General features: G+C 44.6%; 1 protein-coding gene across 2 annotated transcripts in view; it reads left to right on the forward strand.

The window, feature by feature from the left end:
• The window catches only part of gucy1a2 (guanylate cyclase 1, soluble, alpha 2), a 54708-nt gene extending 39056 nt beyond the window's left edge, over positions 1 to 15652 (forward strand). For both annotated transcript variants that reach the window (XM_017683251.2, XM_017683252.2), the window contains exons 5-9: positions 3522 to 3677; positions 9660 to 9989; positions 10324 to 10467; positions 13153 to 13307; positions 13718 to 15652. In XM_017683251.2, the coding sequence (XP_017538740.1) occupies positions 3522 to 3677; positions 9660 to 9989; positions 10324 to 10467; positions 13153 to 13307; positions 13718 to 13928 (996 nt within the window). In that variant the 3' untranslated portion in view covers positions 13929 to 15652. The remainder of the gene's footprint in view (positions 1 to 3521; positions 3678 to 9659; positions 9990 to 10323; positions 10468 to 13152; positions 13308 to 13717) is intronic.
• The last annotated feature ends 7226 nt before the right edge of the window (positions 15653 to 22878 follow it).

A 22878-nucleotide genomic window follows, 5' to 3' on the forward strand; every position in this document is an offset into this window, starting at 1 on the left:
CGTCGCTCAGAGGCCGATACACGAACCTGCAGCTCAGAAACCTGAATGCTGAACACTTACAGTCTGAGCAGAACACAGAACCAGTGCAGGATCATCCCACACACACGTACAGGGGGTCAGATTCCATGATTTGTGTTAATATGTTATCACATCCTCTACAGACAACAATCTTAGATATGATATTATATTAATGCACAATGTTTGCTGAGTTAAAAAAATTAAGGAAAAAAATAGAACATAAAATATAAAATGTGCCGTAACTTTTGCACAGGCTACATTTAATGTCTTTTTTTCACTTATATATACATTCAGTAAATAAACAGTTATTATGTATGATTTTAGAAAATTCTGAAACAAATATGTCCAAATCATTGATTTCAGGGGTTCCAATCACTTCCATGGCTACAGGTGTATAAAGCCAAGCCCCTAAGCCTGCAGACTTCTTCTACAGACATTAGTGAAAGAATTGGTCACTCTCAGGAGCTCAGTGAATTCCAGTGTGGTACCGTGATCGGGCGCCACCTGTGCAACAAGTCCAGTCATGAAATTTCCTCGCTACTAAATATTCCACAGTCAACTGTCAGTGGGATTATATCAAAGTGGAAGCGATTGGGAACGACAGCAACTCAGCCACGAAGTGGTCGGCCAAGTAAAATGAAAGGCAGCCTCAGCGGATGCTGAGGGGCATAGTGCGCAGAGGTCACCAACTTTCTGCAGAGTCGATCACTACAATCCTCCAAACTTCATGTGGCCTTCAGATTAGCTCAAGAACCGTGTAGAGAGCTTCATGGAATGGGTTTCCATGGCCGAGCAGCTGCATCCAAGACTTACATCACCAAGCGCAATGCAAAGCATGGAATGCAGTGGTGTAAAGCACTGGACTCTAGAGCAGTGGAGACGTGTTCTACATTTACATTTACAGCATTTAGCAGACGCTCTTATCCAGAGCGACTTACAAGAAGTGCTTTGTCAATCTAGAGAAAGTATCTTTGCTAGTTACCAATAGCTTAGAGAAAAAGACAGTCCTGGGCTCAGATACTGCTAGAAACAAATATGTCACTGCAGACACCAAGAGAAAAAGAAACAGAGTTGAACGCAGAACTCTGTGCCATTCAATGCAATACAATAACAATAAGATACAATACAGTAAACTACAATACAGATTGCAGTACAATAAAATAAGTGCAGCTTATAATTCAAAGTGTTCTCTGGAGTGACCAATCATGCTTCTCCATCTGGCAATCCAATGGAGGAGTCTGGGTTGGGTGGTTGCCAAGAGAACGGTACTTGTCTAACTGAAATTAGAGGCATAATTTGTGAATTTGGAGGCACAATTTGTGGATTTGTGAATTTGGAGGCACAATTTTTCAAATTAGAGGCACAATTTTTTAAATTGGAGGCACAATTTGTATAATTGGAGGCAAGATTTGTGAATTTGGAGGTACATTTTGTGAAACTAGATGCATGATTTATGAATTTTGACGCACAATTTGTGTATTTCTGAAATTGGAGGCATAATTTATGAAACTGGAGGCACGATTTGTGAATTTGGAGGCACAATTTGTGGATTTGAAGGCACAATTTATGAAATTGAAGGCACAATTTGTGAATTTGGAGGCACAATTTGTGGATTTGAAGGCACAATTTATAAAATTAGAGGCACAATTTGTGAATTTGGGGGCACAATTTGTGGATTTGTGAAATTGGAGGCATGATTTATGAAACTAGAGGCATGATTTGTGAATTTGGAGGCATGATTTGTGGATTTGAAGGCACAATTTATGATATTGGAGGCACAATTTGTGAAATCAGAGGCACAATTTCTGAATTTGCGGGCACGATTTGTGGATTTGTGAAATTGGAGACATAATTTGTAAAACTGGAGGCACAATTTGTGAAACTGGAGGTACAATTTTGGAATTTAGAGACATGATTTGTGGATTTGTGAAATTGCAGGCACAGTTTGTGGAATTGGAGGCATGATATGTAAAATTGGAGGCACAATTTGTGAAATTGAAGGCATAATTTGTGGAATTGGAGCCATGATATGTAAAATTGGAGGCACAATTTGTGAAATTGAAGGCATAATTTGTGGAATTGGAGGCAAGATTTTTTTAAATTAGAGGCACAATTTTTGAATTTGTGCAGTTGCAGGCACAATTTGTGAATTTGCAAGCACAGTTTGTGAATTTGGAGGCAATATTTGTGGACTATTAGTTATTGAAACTGGCTTAGCGATGCCCATGGGGAACATAAACCACAGATAATAAACCAATGATAATAAGCCCCCGAATGAGCCCAGTTACAATAACATGCTTATTGTACTGAAGGAAAACATTTATAAAGGGAGACACAGTTTTCACATGGATTGTGGGTGAATATATAGAAGTAGAGGAATCGGAGCACACGCACGTGTGTGTGTGTGTGTGTGTGTGTGTGTGTGTATGTGTGTGTGTGCCCTCAGGCTTTCAGTTTGCTGCAATATTCATATACACGTTGTTAAGTTGCATAATATATCTATCTGCACAGTGGAGAGCCTGTCGAGTAGAACTGCTCCGATACAGGAACTGAGGGTGTCGATATGTGATATTTTACACATCCATATCTGCTATATAACATTCATAACCTGGGACCAAATCCACCTATTAGCATTATAGAGGAACATAGCAATTATTATTGTATAAACCGAGTCTGTTCCACAGTTTCTCATTAGGCTGAATGAATAACTGACTCTAAATGTAGGTATTGTGATATAAACCGAGTCCGTTCTACAGTTTCTCATTAGGCTGAATGAATAACCGGCTCTAAATGTAGGTATTGTGATATAAACCGAGTCTGTTCTACAGTTTCTCATTAGGCTGAATGAATAACCGGCTCTAAATGTAGGTATTGTGATATAAACCGAGTCTGTTCTACAGTTTCTCATTAGGCTGAATGAATAACCGACTCTAAAAGTAGGTATTGTGATGTACAGTCGTGCTTCTGCAGTGTTTGATGTCTCTGTGTCTGTATCTTTAAATCTGAGCTGAGCTTCTACAGAAACTCTCACCTCTACACCATAGCAACACACAGCTAATAAAAGAGCTCAGAGAAAGAGAGAGCGAGTGAAAAATGAGGGAGAGATAAAACTCGAGGTAGAAGCTTTTTATTCTGTCTCTCTCTCTCTGGTCAAGCTGTGTTAGAACACTATAAATATAGCACTAGTGAATATTAGTGTGGTCAGAGTTAATGCAGACAGTGGAAGCTCTTTCTCCTGTTTACTCTACAGAGTGTCATTGTGTTTTTCTCTGATTGGCAGTGGTGGACACCTGGACCACCTGGCGATGGGGGCCTGGGGGGGTTACTCACCTGCTGCTGTAGAGCAGCAGTACAGTGTGAAGGAGGTGACTCACAGCTGCTTCGATAAAAGACTGTATTCCATGTTTATAGATGACGCCACGTCAGAACCTCTTCAGCAGGTCTGATAGAACCAGTGGCTGGCGCCTCAGAGCCTGACCGCTGTCTGTGTGTCTGTGTTCCAGGTGATGGAGCTGAAAGGCCAGATGATCCACCTGCCCGAGTCCAACTCCATTATGTTCCTCGGCTCACCGCGCGTCGACAGGCTGGAGGAGCTGATGGGACGGGGCCTGCACCTCTCCGACATCCCCATCCATGATGCAACCCGTGACGTCATCCTGGTTAGTGTGTGAAAGAGAATCGTTGCCTTCTACTTCTACTAACTGGCCACTTTAATAGAAACACTGCTTCCACTAACTGGCCACTTTGTTAGAAACATCCACCTTCTACTTCTGCTAACTGGCCACTTTACTAGAAACAGCCACTTTCTACTGACACTAACAGGCCACTTTATTAGAAACAGCCACCTTCTACTTCCACCAGCTGGCCACTTTATTAGAAACACCCACCTTCTTGGTCCACTGACTGGCCACTTTATTAAAAACAGCCACCTTCTGCTGACACTAACTGGCCACTTTATTAGAGATACCCACCTTCTAAGTCCACTGACTGGCCACTTTATTAGAAACCCCCACCTTCTTCGTCCACTGACTGTCCACTTTATTATAAACACTCACCTTCTACTTCCACCAGCTGGCCACTTTATTAGAAACACCCACCTTTAACATCCACTGACTGGCCACTTTATTAGAAATGCCCACCTGATTTACAGGACGCAGTAGAGTAGTCTTTACTGTTATTCTAAAACATTTAAATGAATAAAGATGAGTTGAATTTGCAGAGTTTTGTGTTGATCAGTGAGTTTGGGTTTAGCTGAGTGCCCACTTCTGACCTATTTTACTGCAGCGCCAAAATGAGGACAGGAACAGTGCGGTTTTGGGTTCTCTGGAGGGAATTAATAACGATGGAGTGGAGAGGTTTCCAGATGTACGTGTTAAATATGAACATATATATTTAGATGAGCATATAGAGCATCAGCTAACATTATAACTGTCCTTTACCCTGCATTCATTTTTCTTTATATGTTTATTCTTTTAATTGCACACTATCTTAACACAACTTTATCTGAGCACCTCTGTTTATTTTGACATTAAAGGGGAATGGCACTAATTTAAAAAAAAAATTCTACATAAATAAATGGTTAAGATGTAAACAGAGTGGTGTGAAACTCTCTGTTCATACCGAGTCAGAACTGTTCACAGTGGTGGTGATAGGAACCAGACGTCCACCTCTAAAGGTTCCTCACAGTAAGTTCCTACAGTAAATGGTTCTGAATTCACTGCCTGATGACTGATACGCTGTTTTATGATAGTTTGGAGAACTTAAACTCCATTCATGGTGGAGGGAGACATGCAGGGAGCTGTGAGGCAAAATAGTCCCCAAAGAAAACTGATTATTCCAGATTTTCCACTATTTTCCATCATCAACGTTCCATATAAACTCAGAAGACTTGTGTAGCTTCACTGGTGGTTCTGGATGGTAAATAAAATGTCTATAGTGTAACAGATTGTTGTAGTCACGGCGACACCTGGTTCCTATAACCACCACTGTAAACACATCTATTAACATCTATAACTATTTCACACCAAACCACCTTTTGGCTGAATCACTCTTTTGGGTGATTTTGTGTGAATTTCATTTTTAAAAATGCTGTTTTTTTCATTCTGAACACACAGCAGTATGTATTAACTGACACTGAGTTTGGATTTAATTGATTACTCAATTAATTGGTTAATTAATAACTAATAGGATCATTGAATGATCCTAGGAGCTATGTTGTCTGGAGCAAAAGCTCCTGGTAGGGTCTCCCATGGCAAACTGGTCCTAGGTATCAGGCCAGACAAAGTGTGATCCATAATCACCCCTATGAGGACAAGAACAAGAAAGCAGGACTTGTGTACCCTGCCCGGATCAGGGTTACCGGGGCCCCACCCTGGAGCCAGGCCTGGGGGAGGGGCTCGCCAGCGAGCGTCTGGTGGCCGGGCATTCACTCATGGTGCCCGGCCGGGCCCAGCCCGAAGGAGCTACATGAGTCCCCCCTCCCATTGATCCACCACCGATGGCAGGGGCAGTAGTAGGGGTTCGGTGCATTGTGGATCGGGCAGTGTCCGAAGGCGTGGGCCTTGGCGTTCTGATCCTTGGTTGCTGAAACTGGCTTTTGGAACTTGGAACGTTATCTCACTGGCGGGGAAGGAGCCTGAGTTGGTGCGCGAGGTTGAGAGATACCGGCTAGATATAGTCGGGCTCACCTCAACACACAGCTTGGGTGTTGGGTCCAATCTCCTTGAGAGGGGCTGGACTATATTCTTTTCTGGAGTTGCCCATGGTGAGAGGCGGCGGGCAGGTGTGGGCTTTCTCATAGCCCCTCGACTCGGCGCCTGTATGTTGGGGTTTTCCCCGGTGGACGAGAGGGTAGCTTCCCTACGCCTTCGGGTTGGGGAACGGGTCCTGACTGTTGTCTGTGCTTATGCACTGAACAGCAGTTCAGAGTACTCAGCCTTCCTAGAGTCCTTGGGAGGGGTGCTTGAAAGTGCTCCTCCTGGAGACTCGATTGTCCTACTGGGGGACTTCAACGCTCACGTGGGCAACGACAGTAAGACCTGGAGGGGTGTGATTGGGAGGAATGGCCTCTCTGATCTGAACCCGAGTGGTGTTCACTTTTTGGACTTCTGTGCAAACCACAGTTTGTCCATAACGAACACCATGTTTGAACACAAGGATGTCCATAAGTGCACATGGCACCAGGACACCCTAGGCCGCAATTCAATGATTGACTTTGTAGTCGTGTCATCGGACTTGCGGCCATGTGTATTGGACACTCGGGTAAAGAGAGGAGCTGAGCTGTCAACTGATCACCACCTGGTGGTGAGTTGGATCAGGTGGTGGGGGAAGATGCCGGTCAGACCAGGCAAACCCAAACGTATAGTGAGGGTTTGCTGGGAACGTCTGGCAGAAGAACCTGTCAGATTGATCTTCAACTCACACCTCCGTCAGAACTTTGACCAGATATTGGGGGAGGTGAGGGACATTGACTCAGAATGGGCCATGTTCCGCTCCTCCATTGTTGAAGCGGCTGACTGTAGCTGTGGTCGCAAGGTAGTTGGTGCCTGCCGTAATCCTCGAACCCGGTGGTGAACACCCCAGGTGACAGGTATCGACAGGCCAAGCAATCTGCGGCTTCAGTCGTTGCCAAGGCAAAAACCCGGGTGTGGGAAGAGTTCGGTGAGGCCTTGGAAAGTGACTTTAAGTCGGCTCCGAAAAGATTCTGGCAAACCGTCAGGCGACTCAGAAGGGGAAAGCAGTGCCACTAGCACTGTATATAGTGGAGATGGTGTGCTGCTGACTTTGACTGAAGACGTCATTGGGCGGTGGAAGGAATATTTTGAGGACCACCAACATGTTCTCCAGTGAGGAGGCAGAGTCTGGGGACACGGGAATAGGCTTGTCCATTACTGATGCCGAAGTCGCTAAGGTAGTTAAAAAGCTCCAGGGGTGGATGAGATCCGTCCTGAGTTCCTCAAGGCACTGGATGTTGTGGGGCTGTCTTGGCTGACACGCCTTTTCAACATTGCGTGGACATCAGGGGTGGTGCCACTGGATTGGCAGACTGGGGTGGTGGTGCCTCTTTTTAAAAACGGGGACCGGAGGGTGTGTTCCAACTACAGGGGAATCACACTCCTCAGCCTCCCTGGTAAGATCTATGCAGGGGTACTGGAGAAGAGAGTCCGGCTTATAGTCGAACCTCGGATTCAGGAGGAATAGTGCGGGTTCCGCCCTGGTCATGGAACACTGGACCAACTCTTTACCCTCTCCAGGATTCTGGAGGGTTCATGGGAGTTTGCCCAACCAGTCCACATGTGCTTTGTGGATTTGGAGAAGGCATTCGACTGTGTTCCCTGGGGTATTCTGTGCGAGGTGCTTCGGGAGTACGGGATACATGGCTCTTTGCTACGAGCCATTCAGGCCCTGTACAAACAAAGCAGGAGTTTGGTTCGCCTGGCCGGCAGTAAGTCAGACTCGTTCCCAGTGAGAGTTGGACTCCGTCAGGGCTGCCCTTTGTCACCGATTCTATTCATAATTTTTATGGATAGAATTTCTAGGCGCAGTCGGGATGGAGGGTGTCCGGTTTGGTGACCTCAGGGTCACATAGCTGCTGTTTGCAGATGATGTGGTCCTATTGGGGACATCAGGCCGTGAACTTCAGCTTTCGCTGGATCAGTTTGCAGCCAAGTGTGAAGCGGCCGGGATGAGGATCAATACCTCCAAATCCGAGGCCATGGTTCTCACGCGGGAAAGGGTGGAGAGCCTTCTCTGGGTCGGGGATGAGCTCTTGCCTCAAGTGGAGGAGTTTAAGTATCTCGGGGTCTTGTTCACGAGTGATGGTACAAGGTAGCGGGAGATTGACAGGCGGACTGGTGCTGGGTCAGCAGTGATGCGGGCTCTTTACCGGTCTGTTGTGGTAAAGAAAGAGCTGAGCCATAAGGCAAGGCTCTCGATTTACTGGTCGATCTACGTTCCCACCCTCACCTATGGTCATGAGCTTTGGGTAATGACCGAAAGAACGAGATCGCGAATACAAGCGGCCGAAATGAGTTTCCTCCGCAGGGTGGCTGGACTCTCCCTTAGAGATAGGGTGAGAAGTTCGGTCATCCGGGAGGGACTCAAAGTAGAGCCGCTGCTTCTCCACGTCGAGAGGAGCCAGTTGAGGTTGTTCGGGCATCTTGTTAGGATGCCTCCTGGACGCCTCCCTTGGGAGGTGTCACAGGCAAGTCCACCGGGGAGGAGACCCCGGGGAAGACCCAGGACACGCTGGCGTGACTATATCGCCCAGCTGGCCTGGGAGCGCCTCGGAATCCCTCCCAGGGAGCTAGTGGAAGTGGCTGGGGAAAGGGAGGTCTGGGCCTCATTGCTCAGGATGCTGCCCCCGCGACCCGAACCGCGGAGAAGCGGAAGATGATGGATGGATGGATGGATGGATGGATGGATGGATGGATGGATAATAACTAATAGAACAATATGAGAGCACAGAGCACATTTCTGAATAACATATGAAATTATTTATACACAGTAACGTTCAGCTTTTGAATGTACAGACATTGAATAACAGGATAAACACAAATACAATAAAACTCAGAGAATTTTTACTAAGTTGCTTGTCAGACGGTGAAATAGCTGCTTCTCTAGATCATTGCTTCATTTGGCTCATCTTGGCTCTGACTGTTCCCACAAGCCATTGTGGATATGCACACCCAGCAGGCACTTTTAATATCTCCAGAGCCGTTGATGAGGAGTCTGTCCTCTTCCAGTTTCTCACATTATATCAAAAAGAGGACTGCTAAATAGCAGAGGGCGCCAGTGAGCGAGTCTTAAATGAATGGGGGTGAAAGGAGCTAAACAGCAAACAGTTAATTCCTTTAATTTTAGAAAGCAGAAGAATGAATTTCACTAAAAAAGCAACGAAAACTCACCTGTATGTTTCCGTTTTTCTACAGCAAACAGACGCCAGCATTACTGATACTGACAGCTGATTGGTTGGTGAGCAGAGCAGCTCATTGGCTGTTCGTGCTTGCTGATGTCATAAACGTACATGAGTTTAAAAGCTCTTAAAAACATAACAGCAGTGTTAAAGTGTTTTTGCTGCTCTGAGTTGAACACATGAATGTGTTCTTTAACATTAAAAATGTTCAAACATCTGTAAACTATGATTTTCCTCAAAAGCTCAATCTTAACCTGTTCATTTTGGACTAGTTCAGTAGCGCCCTCTAGTGTTTGAGAAGCCCAGAACACCCTACAGAGTTGGAATTCTTTCTACAAGTTCTCTGACATCTCCCCTTTCAACAGAGGCCCCCATGTTTCTACAATAGCCCAGAGCGGACAAACCAAACTCTCGCTCTAGAGGGCGTCTTTTTTGTTTTTATGCTGAAGCGGCAGCTTGAATTTGATGGCGCTGTAGCTCCGGTTGGATGATGGAGAAAGAAGAAGAATCAGTGGTTGCTGCCGGTGCTGCTGATCATTTTGAGAACTTTGAGAACACAAATTTTGACAAATGGAGGATCAGACTTATTTTTGTAGAAACAATAAGTTTTGATCCACCACAATTAGAGGGCACTATATAACACCTAGATAGCTCTAAATCTTACACACTGCACCTTTAATTTAACAGCTTTAGCATTCAGTGTGACTAGCTGTTTGTGCATGTGCAGGTGGGTGAGCAGGCAAAGGCCCAGGACGGTCTGAAGAAGCGGATGGATAAGCTTAAGGCCACTCTGGAGCGGACCCACCAGGCCCTGGAGGAGGAGAAGCGGCGGACTGTGGAGCTGCTCTACTCCATCTTCCCAGGCGACGTGGCGCAGAGGCTCTGGCAGGGCCTGCCCGTCCAGGCCAAGAAGTTTGATGACGTCACCATGCTGTTCTCGGACATCGTGGGCTTCACAGCTGTTTGCGCTCAGTGCACACCCATGCAGGTTATCAGCATGCTCAACGAGCTCTATACGCGCTTTGACTACCAGTGTGGCGTGCTGGATGTCTACAAGGTCAGTATAGTCCAAAGAAAGGCCATTAGAGCACCTTCTGCTTCCATTAACTGGCCACTTTAATAGAAACACCCATTTTCTGCTTCCACTAACTGGCCACTCTCTCTTTCTCTCTCTCTCTCTCTCTCTCTCTCTCTTTCTCTCTCACTTTCTCTCTGTATCTCTCTCATTCTGTCTCTCTCTCTCTCTCTTTCTCTCTCTCCCTCACTCTGTCTCTCTCATCTCTCACTCTCTCTCTGTCTCTCTCTCTCTCTCTTTCTCTCTCTCCCTCACTCTGTCTCTGTCATCTCTCATCTCTCACTCTCACTCTCTCTCTGTCTCTCTCTCTCTGTAGATTGAGACTATAGGTGATGCATACTGTGTGGCTGCTGGGCTCCATAAGAAGTGTGAGAGCCACGCTCGGCCCATCGCCCTGATGGCCCTGAAGATGATGGAGCTCTCAGAGGAGGTTCTCACGCCGGACGCTAAACCCATACAGGTCTGTACGGTGGACACCTGACCACAACCTGACCACTCGGCTTATACTGCGCTACCTACACTTACTGGTTTATCAGTATCAGAATAAGCATCCTGAGTACACAAACACCCCGAGTTATAGCTCCACTGAGAGTGTGTGTGTGTGTGTGTGTGTGGATGCGCAGGTGTGTGTGTGAACTTGTAACTTTGACAATGTGAGATGAGAGATAAAGGGAGAGAGAGATAAAACAAGATAAAAAGATGCGGAGAGATAGATTCAGAGATAAAACAGGATAAAAAAAGAGTGATAAAGGGAGAGAGAGCAGCCCCCCCCCCCCCCCCCGCCCCCCGTCACCCCCTAAGGCATGACTCAGCAAATATGATTAGTGGGTAGAAATAGTCTATGTATGTAAATATACATATACTCCTTATATATCACTGCTGTTGGATCAGATCTTGTACCTCCAAAACGGTAACTTTACAGGAGAAGGAAAAAACATACTTCACTTTTAATGTAAGTCAGTGGAACCAGACATTTTTCCAAGTTTCTTTTGGCCAACACCACCTGGTCCTCCGTCCAAGCATCTTGACTGCTGCCTTTTTCACCATCTTCCTTGCCGCGTGGGATCTTCTTCGGTCGTCCTTGGCTTCAGCTTTCCAGTCTGCTGTGGGGCACTATCCCACTTCTGACACCAGCATGGAATTGATGTAGCACAAGATTTGGTAAACATAGCATGTCAAGCAAATGCTCTTTTTTGAGCAGCAGCAGCAGCAGGGGAGAACTGCCGCTTAGTGCTGCTGCAACTAGCAGAAATTCACCTCTAGCCACACACTTTCACCTGACGGTAAACACTGCACTGACTACCATACAGTCTAACACAGAACAGCAAAACAACACACATGCACATAATCACACAAGCAACTAATTATTTACACATTTAAGTCTTTCTTACTGTGAGTACGATGCTCCCAAGAGTGTGCATGAGGCTGCTTTGCAGGCCATGCCTCCCATGAAGGCCTGTAATGGGACACTACAGTGTATTTACAGTGTATATTACAGTGTATATCTGTGTGTGTGTGTGTGTGTGTGTGTGTGTGTGTGTGTGTGTGTGTGTGTGTGTGTTTATGAACGAGCATCTTCTCTGTCAGTTCTGCATATTTATGACAGAGCAAAGGAAGCTGCTGTTTAATATTGATAATATTCATGAGTGGGGTGTTATGTGGGCGGAGTCCTGGCTGATTGACAGCACAAGCAGTAACATTGAGGTAATGGGGACATAAAATTTCTGGGACTCACCAAAGACAGGAGCTCACCATTGCATGGGGAGAGAGAAAGAGAGAGAGAGAGAGAGAGAGAGAGAGATAAAGGGAGAAAGAGAGCGATACAGACACAGAGAGAAATGAGAAAGAGAGAGCGAGTGATAAAAAAGAGAAAGACAGAGAGAGAGAGAGGGAGAGAGATCAGTGTTTTCTCTAATTACCTGCAGGCGTGATTCAATCAACTCCAGAAATAGAGCCTCACTGGGGCTGACAGGAGAGAGAGAGAGAGGGAGAAAGAACACAAAGTGGAGGAAACAGGGAGGCAGTAGAGGAGAAACAGAGAGTGAGGACGAGTGAAAATAGAATAAGGTTAGAGGAGAAGGCGACAGGACTGAGAAACGAGTGAGAGAGATAATTTATCCTCTTTGATCGTGCTCCCCACCGACCAACCGGCTGCAGCTCTGTAGAGTAGCTGAGAGAGGAACCTTCTATTTATTCCTCTTTTTCCTGTGATTCTATCCATCTCTCTTTAATCCTGCTCTCCTTTCGCTGACGGCTCTAATCTGTGGAGCTGACAAGGAGCTTCTTACCCTCCAGTATTTTCCATCACCAGCCAGACTCGGCTCTACTTTCTCACACACCACCAACACACTTGGAAGTGCAGTCTGCAGTGTAGTCATTTCTAATAAAGTGGCCAGTTAGTGGAAGTAGAGGGTAGGTGTTTCTGATAAAGTGGCCAGTCAGTGGAAGTAAAAAGTGTGTGTTTCCGATAAAGTGGCCAGTCAGTGGAACTAGAGGGTAGGGTTTCTAATAAAGTGGCCAGTCAGTGGAAGTAGAAGGTGGGTGTTTCGAATAAAGTGGCCACGGCGTGTAGCATTTCCACTGCTGTTTGTACTGTTGTGTTCTGTTAGTGTTCTATTAAAATGTTCTGCATCACAGTGAATCTGCAGTGCTCTAGAAGGTGTTTCCAGTGCGCTCTGCCCAAAAGGCGGTTGTCATGGTTACCGTCTGGGCCGCACAGGCTGGCAGCTGTCAATCGCTCACAGTGTGTCCGTTGCTGCTCTCTGATGGACCCTCTTCTTTCAGCCGTGTGTGTGTAAGTGTGTGTGTGTGTGACTGTGTACGTGTGTGATGGCCCTGGCTCTCTCCCGCTGGCGTTGCCATGGTGACGGCCATGTGTGCAGTGTGCTGGCATGCCGTGGTTGGTTAGGAGAGCTGCTGAAGTAGAGCATGAAACATACACACACACACACACACACACACACACACACACACACACACTGCTACTGCTCTCTGTAGCTGCACACACACGAGTACACACTCAGGCCTGATTGAATACCTGTATTATCAGCTGATATGTATTCATATTAATGTAAGGGCTGTCAAAAAAATCAGATCATTAATCTCATGTAATCATATTCATTAATGTGCGTATGTGTCTGTTCAGTTGCGTATAGGGATCCACTCCGGCTCAGTGCTGGCGGGAGTTGTCGGGGTGAAGATGCCGCGTTACTGCCTCTTCGGAAACAACGTCACACTGGCCAGCAAATTCGAGTCTGGCAGCAAACCGCGCTGCATTAACGTCAGCCCAACCACATACCAGTGAGTTCACACACTTTAGTGACTCGACTCGGACTCACACCTCAGAGATTCGAATCAGACTCACATGTCAGAGACTCGATTCAGACTCGCAGCCCAGAAACCTGACTCAGACTCACACCTCAGAGACTCAACTCAGACTCAGACCTCAGAGACGTGAATCAGATTCACACCTCTAAGAGTCAACTCAGACTCTCACCTCAGAGACTCGATTTGGACTCCCTCCTCAAAGACTTGAGTCAGACTCGCATCTCGGAGGCTCGACACGGACTTGCACCTTAGAGATGCGACTCAGACTCACGCCTCAGAAAGTTCGGTCTCGACTCCCACCTCAATTTGCACTTATCTCTCTCTGTCTCTCTCTGTCTCTCTCTCTCTCTCTCTGTCTCTCTCTCTCTCTCTCTCTCCTCCAGACTCCTCCGTGATGACCGCTCCTTTTCTTTCGTTCCACGTTCCCGTCAGGACCTTCCTGACAACTTTCCCAAAGAGATCTCGGGAATCTGCTACTTCCTGGAGGCGGGCAGGTCCCACAGCCATGCCCCTCTGACCAGCACTCGCTCCGCCCCCATCCGGAAGGTGTCCTACAACATCGGGACCATGTTTCTACGCGAGACCAGCCTCTGAGTTAAACCCCGCCCACCTGCTACTAAACCACGCCTTGCAGGCTAGTGTTGCCCTAGGCAACCAGTTGCTCTGCCTCTCGGACACTGCGCTCCGCCCCCAGGGGTGAACAGATGAGATGAGGACTAGAGGAGACGTGAATATTCATGAATATTCAAATTTTACTTTAAAGAGACTTGGAAATTTAAATATATATATTTGAATAAATATATATATGATATATATTTGCATAAAGCCTTCTGCTCCACTACATACGCAACATGCACACACAGATATACCATAATAACAATAATATAAACACTAGACACACAAGTATAGCGTACAGCAGTGCCAAGATATGCCACACACACACACACACACATTTATAAACACAGATATACAATAACGATAAAACTTCCTGTGTATCTTTGCGTTTCATGTGGCGTCACACTGAGTAACCGTTGAATGTGCTAAGCTAATGAGGCGCCTGTCTGTTTGCTGCACTGTTGGCTGCTGTAGCCGTAAAATAAGTGAGGGATTAGCGATGGAGTCAGCAGGTCGCAGGAATCAGCTCCAGCCTCATCTCTTTAATGATATTTGACATTCCCAGGAGCACCGAATGGTGAACGGTGATGGTCCGTACTTCCCCCTGATCATGCTAGACCCCCAAAGTCCAGGTAGTGTGATCACTCTGTCCCAGGTCCACTTAAAGCAATGGGCTCAGAGTTCTTCAGATTGATGTCGTATGTGCTGTGGATGGTCCTATATATCACCAAAAGTAGAAGAACCCATTTTGGTACTATGTAGAACCCTTTTCAAAAAGGATTATCCACTAGGGGTTCCACAGAGTAGTGGAGTTTACTGCTCGGTGATGACACTTTAATCTTGAGTCTCTGATCATGTGATTATCACAGTAATAACGTGGATCGCAGAGGTGAGGAGGCTGATGATTTCAGAGTCCAGTTTCAAGTCGGTTACTCTTATTTTCTCCATGGTACAGCACTTTAAATTCCTCTGGCTCTCCAGACCTCCATCATGGGTGATTGCCTTGGCAAGGCCACCTAGGGTGCGCCTAAGTAGGATACACATTTATGAGATTCTGCGGTCTGTATCTCCGGTTCCCTGAAAGCCAGCAATGTGATCCAGGGCTCGTTGGAAAGGACACATCCTGCTCTACTGACCTGTGGAGTTGGGCCTCATTGGGGATTTCTAAAGTCACTTGTTTACAAGTGTTCACTTCTGCTGTGGTTTCATTCATGATGTCATCGTGATTAGCTGATGTCGACTCGACTTTACATGACTGTCGACTTTAAAACATCTGAAGTTGTGCAATCCCTAATATCCAGTAATGCTTTCTCTTAAAAGCGATGTGCTCTAGTTTGAATCTTCTTTCACATCTAGTTCTGTTCACATCATTCCAGAAATACTGTTCCAAGCATGGCGGAGACAACGGAAAAGATTGCACAACTGAAATGCAACGATACACAAACACACACATTCACACAGTACTGTGTAAGAGTCCGAGACCCCCACACATCTGTTTAACTTACAGTCAAAACACTCACTCAGTACAGATGTCTGTACAGATATAAGATAGTCCACCTGTACAACAAAGAAGAATGACAAACAGGAGTTTCCAAAACTGGAGTTCAAAAACTGATTAAAAGCTCCAGTGAAAATGTGGCTCCTAACAACCACCCGGAAGAGCTGGTAGACCCCAAAACTGCCCCCATCAGATAAACAGCACTGAAAGCTTTCCTCTCTGAGAGAGAGGAGAAAATCAAGCTGCTTCAGATTTGAAAACATCCACAGGTGTTTCAGTACATCCTTCCACTGTGAGAAGACCACTCATGGCTGTGGGTCTGAAAGGATGTGTAGCTGATCAAGGAGAACCTCACTGAGAAAAAGAGACGGACACATCAAACAAAGAAGCTGAACGATGGACTGACCGCCCCAGAGTCCAGACCTCAACACCACTGGATGGGTTTGATTACTTCAGAAAATCATCAACCAGCTTCTAAGACTGAGCTTTGGAGGCGTGTCTGCAGATTCTTTGAGGAGCTGAAAGTGAGGCTCCTGAGAAGATTGGAGCTGGAATAAAGGGAGAGAGAGACTCACTGACACTCACACAGCTGAGATTAGAGTTAGTTGCTGAGGATTCTGGGTAATTTTTTGTTTTGCTGATGCAGGAAAATGAATAACTTGTACTTTATGGCTGTTTTGACTGCAAAGTAAATAAATGAAGGGTTTCTGACTTTCACACAGCACTATACACACACACACTCAGCTGTCAGCACTGTAGGACAGACAGGATTCACATACAGAACCTGGTGCCTTCTAATAAATACACAGTGTAATTCACCCCCCCCCCAACCCTCCACCCTGACCCAGACCACCTAATCATCAGTAGAGGTCCGAGGTCAGTACTCAGTGTGCATATGAAGGTCACACTGCTGAGGTCACCAACATTGTGTGTCTTTAACTCATGTTTTGTTGTGATTGTCTTGTGTTTGTGCTGAGCTCCTAAAGGGACTTTTAAGGTGACCACCAGAAACTTTCGTGTGCACATGAAAGATGTTCCTGTGCTCACTACATAAATGTGCTCCAGACCCCCTGCAGAGGATTCTGAGCCACATTACAGCCCATAAACTGCTCTAAATGGGACGTAGCTGCAGGACATACAGTGACGCAGTGCTCGTCCACAAAATCCATCAGATACTCACTATCACACCTTCTGGCTTTGTCCTCATGTCCATCATTTGCTGTCAGAGGGCGTGAGAAAGTTATCTGAGATTGGGGGGCTTCAGCAGCTCCATCTGCTCCACTGAAGAGCTACTTCATCACCCAAAAATCTCAAGCTATATGAATATCACTCTCCCTTAGTGATTATTATAATGAATAATAATTAGTCTTTAGTCATGTGAAGGTTTCTGGTGAGCACATGAAAGTTTCTTGTGAACATGTGAAAGTGTCTGGTGAAGATGATTATTTTTTTGGTGAATATGTGAAAGTGTCTGGTGAATTTGTGAAACTTTCTGGTCAAGGTGAACATTTTAGGTGAACATTTGGAAAATTCTGGTGAGCACAAGAAAGTCTCTTGTATACATGTGAAAGTTAGCTGGTGGGCACATGAAAGCTGGTGATAACGTGAAAGTTTATGTTGAACTTGGGACAATTAATGGGTGGTTCTTGTGAAGGTTTCTGGCTAACGAGAAAACGTATAGGTGAGCACATGAAAATTGCTGGTGTGCACAAAGACGAAGTTTCTGGTGAGCATGTGAAGGGTTCTGGTGAACTTAAGAATGTTGAGCGTCACAGATTCTTGTGCATCTGTGAAAATGTCTAGAAACTGAAAATGAGAGAAGAATCTGTTGCTCATCTGAAACTTCCGAATTTTTGCATAAACGTCAATTTAGGAGCTCACTGTGTGTGTGTGTGTGTGTGTGTGTGTGTGTGTGTGTGTGTGTGTGTGTGTGTGTGTGTGTTTCTGCTGTGACCTCATTGAGATTGAACTGTCAGTCATCACCATCTGTCCAGTCGCAGCCAAGCTCAACCTGTCAGTCAAAGCCAGCCATCCAATCACACTCAACCCACTGGTGTCAATCAGCTGTGTTCTTCCAATCACACTCAATCAAGAGCTGTCCATCAAACCTGTCCCTCCAGTCTCGCCAAAACAGCAGCTGTCAGTCAATTTACACAATGCCAATAAAACTGAGCATTCGCTTACTGACCGCTGAGCTCCTCTGGGGCCGCCTCCTGTCTTTACTGACCTCATTATCATCGTTTTTTATTAATATAACAGCTTTGTGTGTGTTTATTTTCTTGTTTTTGTGCAGTTTCAGTTCAGTAAAGTTCTGAATAAACAGCACTAACCTACAGCACCAACACCATACATAAGGGAATTTATATATTTATAATAACATATATATGGGACATTACTATTACATATAAATACTTATACATACAAACAAATATATCGCTGCTGTCGGATCAAAACCTTGTATGTCCAAAATGGTGACTTTACGGGAGAAGGAAAAAACATACTTTACTTTTAATGTAAGTCAATGGAACCAGAGTTTTTTACAAGTAATTTTGGCCCATTTCATTTGGTCCATTCATTATGGAATTTACACGCAATGTAAAGGCCAGCATTTTCAAATTATGTCAAAAACTGAAAAACGCTAAAAATGAAGATACGAGGTTTTGGTCCGATAGCAGTGATGTAGACACCATCGCTGTCCAAAGAGTTGCAGCTTTACAGGGGAAAGCAAAAACATTTTATATGGTTAATGTAAGTTTGTGTAAAAAGTTTAGATTCCAAGCCATTCTGGAACATTTATCATTTTTACTCATCATTTTCACATGACATCAAATCAGCGTCTTTTTCAAATAATGTAGAATCATGAAAACCAAACAAACAACCATCACAGGTCCATCTGCCTTGATTACTTACCCACCCACTTTTACCACTGGCTTACCCACCTTTATCAGAGGCCCACCCACCTTTATCCCTGGCTTACACACCTTTATCATAGGCCCACCCACCTTTATCACTGGATTACTCATCTTTTTTCATAGGCCCAGCCACCTTTATCACTGGATTACTCATCTTTATCAAAGGCCCACCCATCTTTATCACTGGCTTACTCATCTTTATCATAGGCCCACCCATCCTTATCACTGGATTACTCATCTTTATCATAGGCCCACCCATCCTTATCACTGGATTACTCATCTTTATCATAGGCCCACCCATCTTTATCACTGGCTTACTCATCTTTATCATAGGCCCACCCATGCTTATCATAGGCCCACCCATCTTTATCACTGGCTTACTCACCTTTATCATAGGCCCACCCATCTTTATCACTGGCTTACTCACCTTTATCATAGGCCCACCCATCTTTATCACTGGATTACTCATCTTTATCATAGGCCCACCCATCTTTATCACTGGATTACTCATCTTTATCATAGGCCCACTCCTGTTTATCACTGGCTTACACACCTTTATGATAGGCCCACCCATCTTTATCATAGGCCCACCCATCTTTATCATTGGATTACTCTTCTTTATCATAGGCCCACTCCTGTTTATCACTGGCTTACACACCTTTATCATAGGCCCACCCATCTTTATCATAGGCCCACCCATCTTTATCATTGGATTACTCATCTTTATCATAGGCCCACCCATCTTTATCACTGGCTTCCTCATCTTTATCATAGGCCCACCCATCTTTATCACTGGCTTAATCACCTTTATCATAGACCCACTCATCTTTATCACTGGCTTACACACCTTTATCATGGGCCCACCCATCTTTATCACTGGCTTACTCATCTTCATCAAAAGCCCACTCATCTTTATCACTGGCTTACTCACCTTTATCATAGACCCACTCATCTTTATCACTGGCTTACTCACCTTTATCATAGGCCCACCCATCTTTATCACTGGCTTCCTCATCTTTATCATAGACCCACTCATCTTTATCACTGGCTTACTCACCTTTATCATAGACCCACTCATCTTTATCACTGGCTTCCTCACCTTTATCATAGACCCACTCATCTTTATCACTGGCTTCCTCATCTTTATCATAGACCCACTCATCTTTATCACTGGCTTCCTCACCTTTATCATAGACCCACTCATCTTTATCACTGGCTTCCTCACCTTTATCATAGACCCACTCATCTTTATCACTGGCTTCCTCATCTTTATCATAGACCCACTCATCTTTATCACTGGCTTCCTCACCTTTATCATAGACCCACTCATCTTTATCACTGGCTTCCTCATCTTTATCATAGACCCACTCATCTTTATCACTGGCTTACTCACCTTTATCATAGACCCACCCATCTTTATCACTGGCTTACTCATCTTCATCAAAAGCCCACTCATCTTTATCACTGGCTTACTCACCTTTATCATAGGCCCACCCATCTTTATCACTGGCGTCCTCATCTTTATTATAGACCCACTCATCTTTATCACTGGCTTACTCACCTTTATCATAGACCCACCCATCTTTATCACTGGCTTACTCATCTTCATCAAAAGCCCACTCATCTTTATCACTGGCTTACTCACCTTTATCATAGGCCCACCCATCTTTATCACTGGCTTCCTCATCTTTATCATAGACCCACTCATCTTTATCACTGGCTTACTCACCTTTATCATAGACCCACCCATCTTTATCACTGGCTTACTCATCTTCATCAAAAGCCCACTCATCTTTATCACTGGCTTACTCACCTTTATCATAGGCCCACCCATCTTTATCACTGGCGTCCTCATCTTTATTATAGACCCACTCATCTTTATCACTGGCTTACTCACCTTTATCATAGGCCCACCCATCTTTATCACTGGCGTCCTCATCTTTATTATAGACCCACTCATCTTTATCACTGGCTTACTCACCTTTATCATAGGCCCACCCATCTTTATCACTGGCTTCCTCATCTTTATTATAGACCCACTCATCTTTATCACTGGCTTACTCACCTTTATCATAGACCCACTCATCTTTATCACTGGCTTACACACCTTTATCATAGACCCACCCATCTTTATCACTGGCTTACTCACCTTTATCATAGGCCCACCCATCTTTATCACTGGCCCACTCACCTTTATCATAGGCCCACCCACCGTTAACACTGGCTTACTCACCTTTATCATAGGCCCACCCATCTTTATCACTGGCTTACTCACCTTTATCATAGGCCCACCCACCGTTAACACTGGCTTACTCATCTTTATCATAGGCCCACCCATCTTTATCACTTGCTTACTCATCTTTATCACTGGCTTACACACTTTTATCATAGGCCCACCCACCTTGATTACTGACCCACCAACGTTTGGGCCTAGGTGTCACCTGAACTCTCTCTAAAGTAGCTATGTGTTTGTCTTGGCTGTGTGATTTGCATTTTTACATATATTTACATATTTTCATTAGCTTGATGAGACTGAGATGAATTATAGGGATATTACTTGAAGAGGAAGCAGAGGGTCATATTTCTAGGGTGGGGTGGTGAATGTGTGCATGTGTGTTTATGTACTTTCATGCATATTTATGCTCTCTGCATGAGAGTGGGCGTGGCTTGTGACAGGCTATAGCTGACGATATACAGCTTTAAAAACACAACCGGTACAGGGACATGAATATACACTGCTCAAAAAAATAAAGGAAACACAAACAACACAATATAACTCCAAGTAAATCAAACTTCTGTGAAATCAAACTGTCCATTTAGGAAGCAACACTGATTGACCAGGCATGTATTATTGACTGGGTCAGTCGGGTCTCTGATCCCCAGGTGTCTCAAGGGGCTCAAAGACATCACTTGAATATCTAATTACTAAATAAATGTTATTCAGCCAAATACATTCAATTATGATTATATTTTAATAAACCCAACACCATGTAACCTATTACACTATTACATATTACTTATGAATTCATATTTTTTGTTTTGTTTATTATTTTTTTGTGTTGTTTGTGAGTACGTGGGGGGCACTGTGAAGGTGAGATCTGAGATATTGATGATCACACAAGCTGAGGACATGGAAGAAGAGCTGCAGAACCAGCACTGATCTTAATTAAAGAACAGAGAGAGAGAGAGAGAGAGAGAGAGAGAGAGAGAGACTCTGCTCTTGAACACTGTGCTGATCTAGAACAGTACTGCCGTGGTCTTGGATGACTGTTCTAGAGAATTCACTCTGTTTTTTGTTTTGGAACAATGACTCTGTAAATGAGAACCTCTGTGTTCTTGGAGCCCAGAGCTGTTCTTGGAATGCTGCTCTATTCTAGAACAAAGAAAACCATTTAAAAATATCATGGATTGACTTTTTTTTGGGTTCTTGTGCCTCTAGAATAGCACTGTCCCTGTGTTTTAGTCTCAGCATGCTGTGCTGTTCTAGATCATTATCTCTGTGTTATCAAAGCACTGTGATATTGTAGAGCACCAGTGATTTTGTAGTGCTCTAAATCAGCTAGTATCTGTGTTGTTCTAGAAAACTGAGTATTGTTTTAGAACAGTAACAGTCTCTGATACTGCCTCTGTTCTTAGAATGTAGTCCTGTTCTAGAGCAGTAACAGTCTGTGTTTTCAGAACAACATGTTGTTTTAGAACAGTGACTCTGTGAATGAGAACCTCTTTTGGGTTCTTGCAACACTTTGTGGCTCTAGAATAGCACTGTCCCTGTGTTTTAGTCTCAGCATGCTGTGCTGTTCTAGATCATTATCTCTGTGTTATCAAAGCACTGTGCTATTCAAGAGCACAAATGGTTTTGTAGTGCTCTAAAGTAGCTAGTACCTGTATTGTTCTAGAATATTGAGTACTGTTTTAGAACAGTTACAGTCTCTATTTCATCAAAACACTACACTGTTCTACAAGAAGTATCTCTGTGTTCTTAAAATACTGTATGACTCTAGAACTGCCTCTGTTCTTCGAATGTAGTCCTGTTCTCGAGCAGTAACAGTCTGTGTTTAGAACACCATGCTGTTCTAGATCAGCGACTATCTCAACATTCTCAGAACGGCATGGTTCTAGAAGAGCCCAGTGTCTGTGCTATTAGAATACTGTGCTACTCTAGAACAATGTCTATAAGTATTGTAACAGCGTTCTGTTCTACTGCTGTTCTAGAACAGTGTCTACCTCCCTGTTCTCTTCCCGTCCCATCCCATAATATCATTACTGTGGTAATCTGCTCATCACTCATTCATTACGACCTCATCATGCTCGGCCAATCGGATTAGGCCGCATAATTAGAGATGCAGCAGCTGATAGCGGGGCGTGAGCGCTTCAGGAGAGACCGCGCTCTGCTTCTAAATCTCTCCACAGGATTTCAGCTTTTTACTGCAGTAATTCTAGATCAGAAACAAATCCAAACACTTTGAAAAAAGAAACACCTAAAACGTATCCAAAAAAAAAGAAACAGAAAACATCTCCA

Source organism: Pygocentrus nattereri, chromosome 17, assembly GCF_015220715.1.
Source record: "Pygocentrus nattereri isolate fPygNat1 chromosome 17, fPygNat1.pri, whole genome shotgun sequence".
NCBI lineage: Eukaryota > Metazoa > Chordata > Actinopteri > Characiformes > Serrasalmidae > Pygocentrus > Pygocentrus nattereri.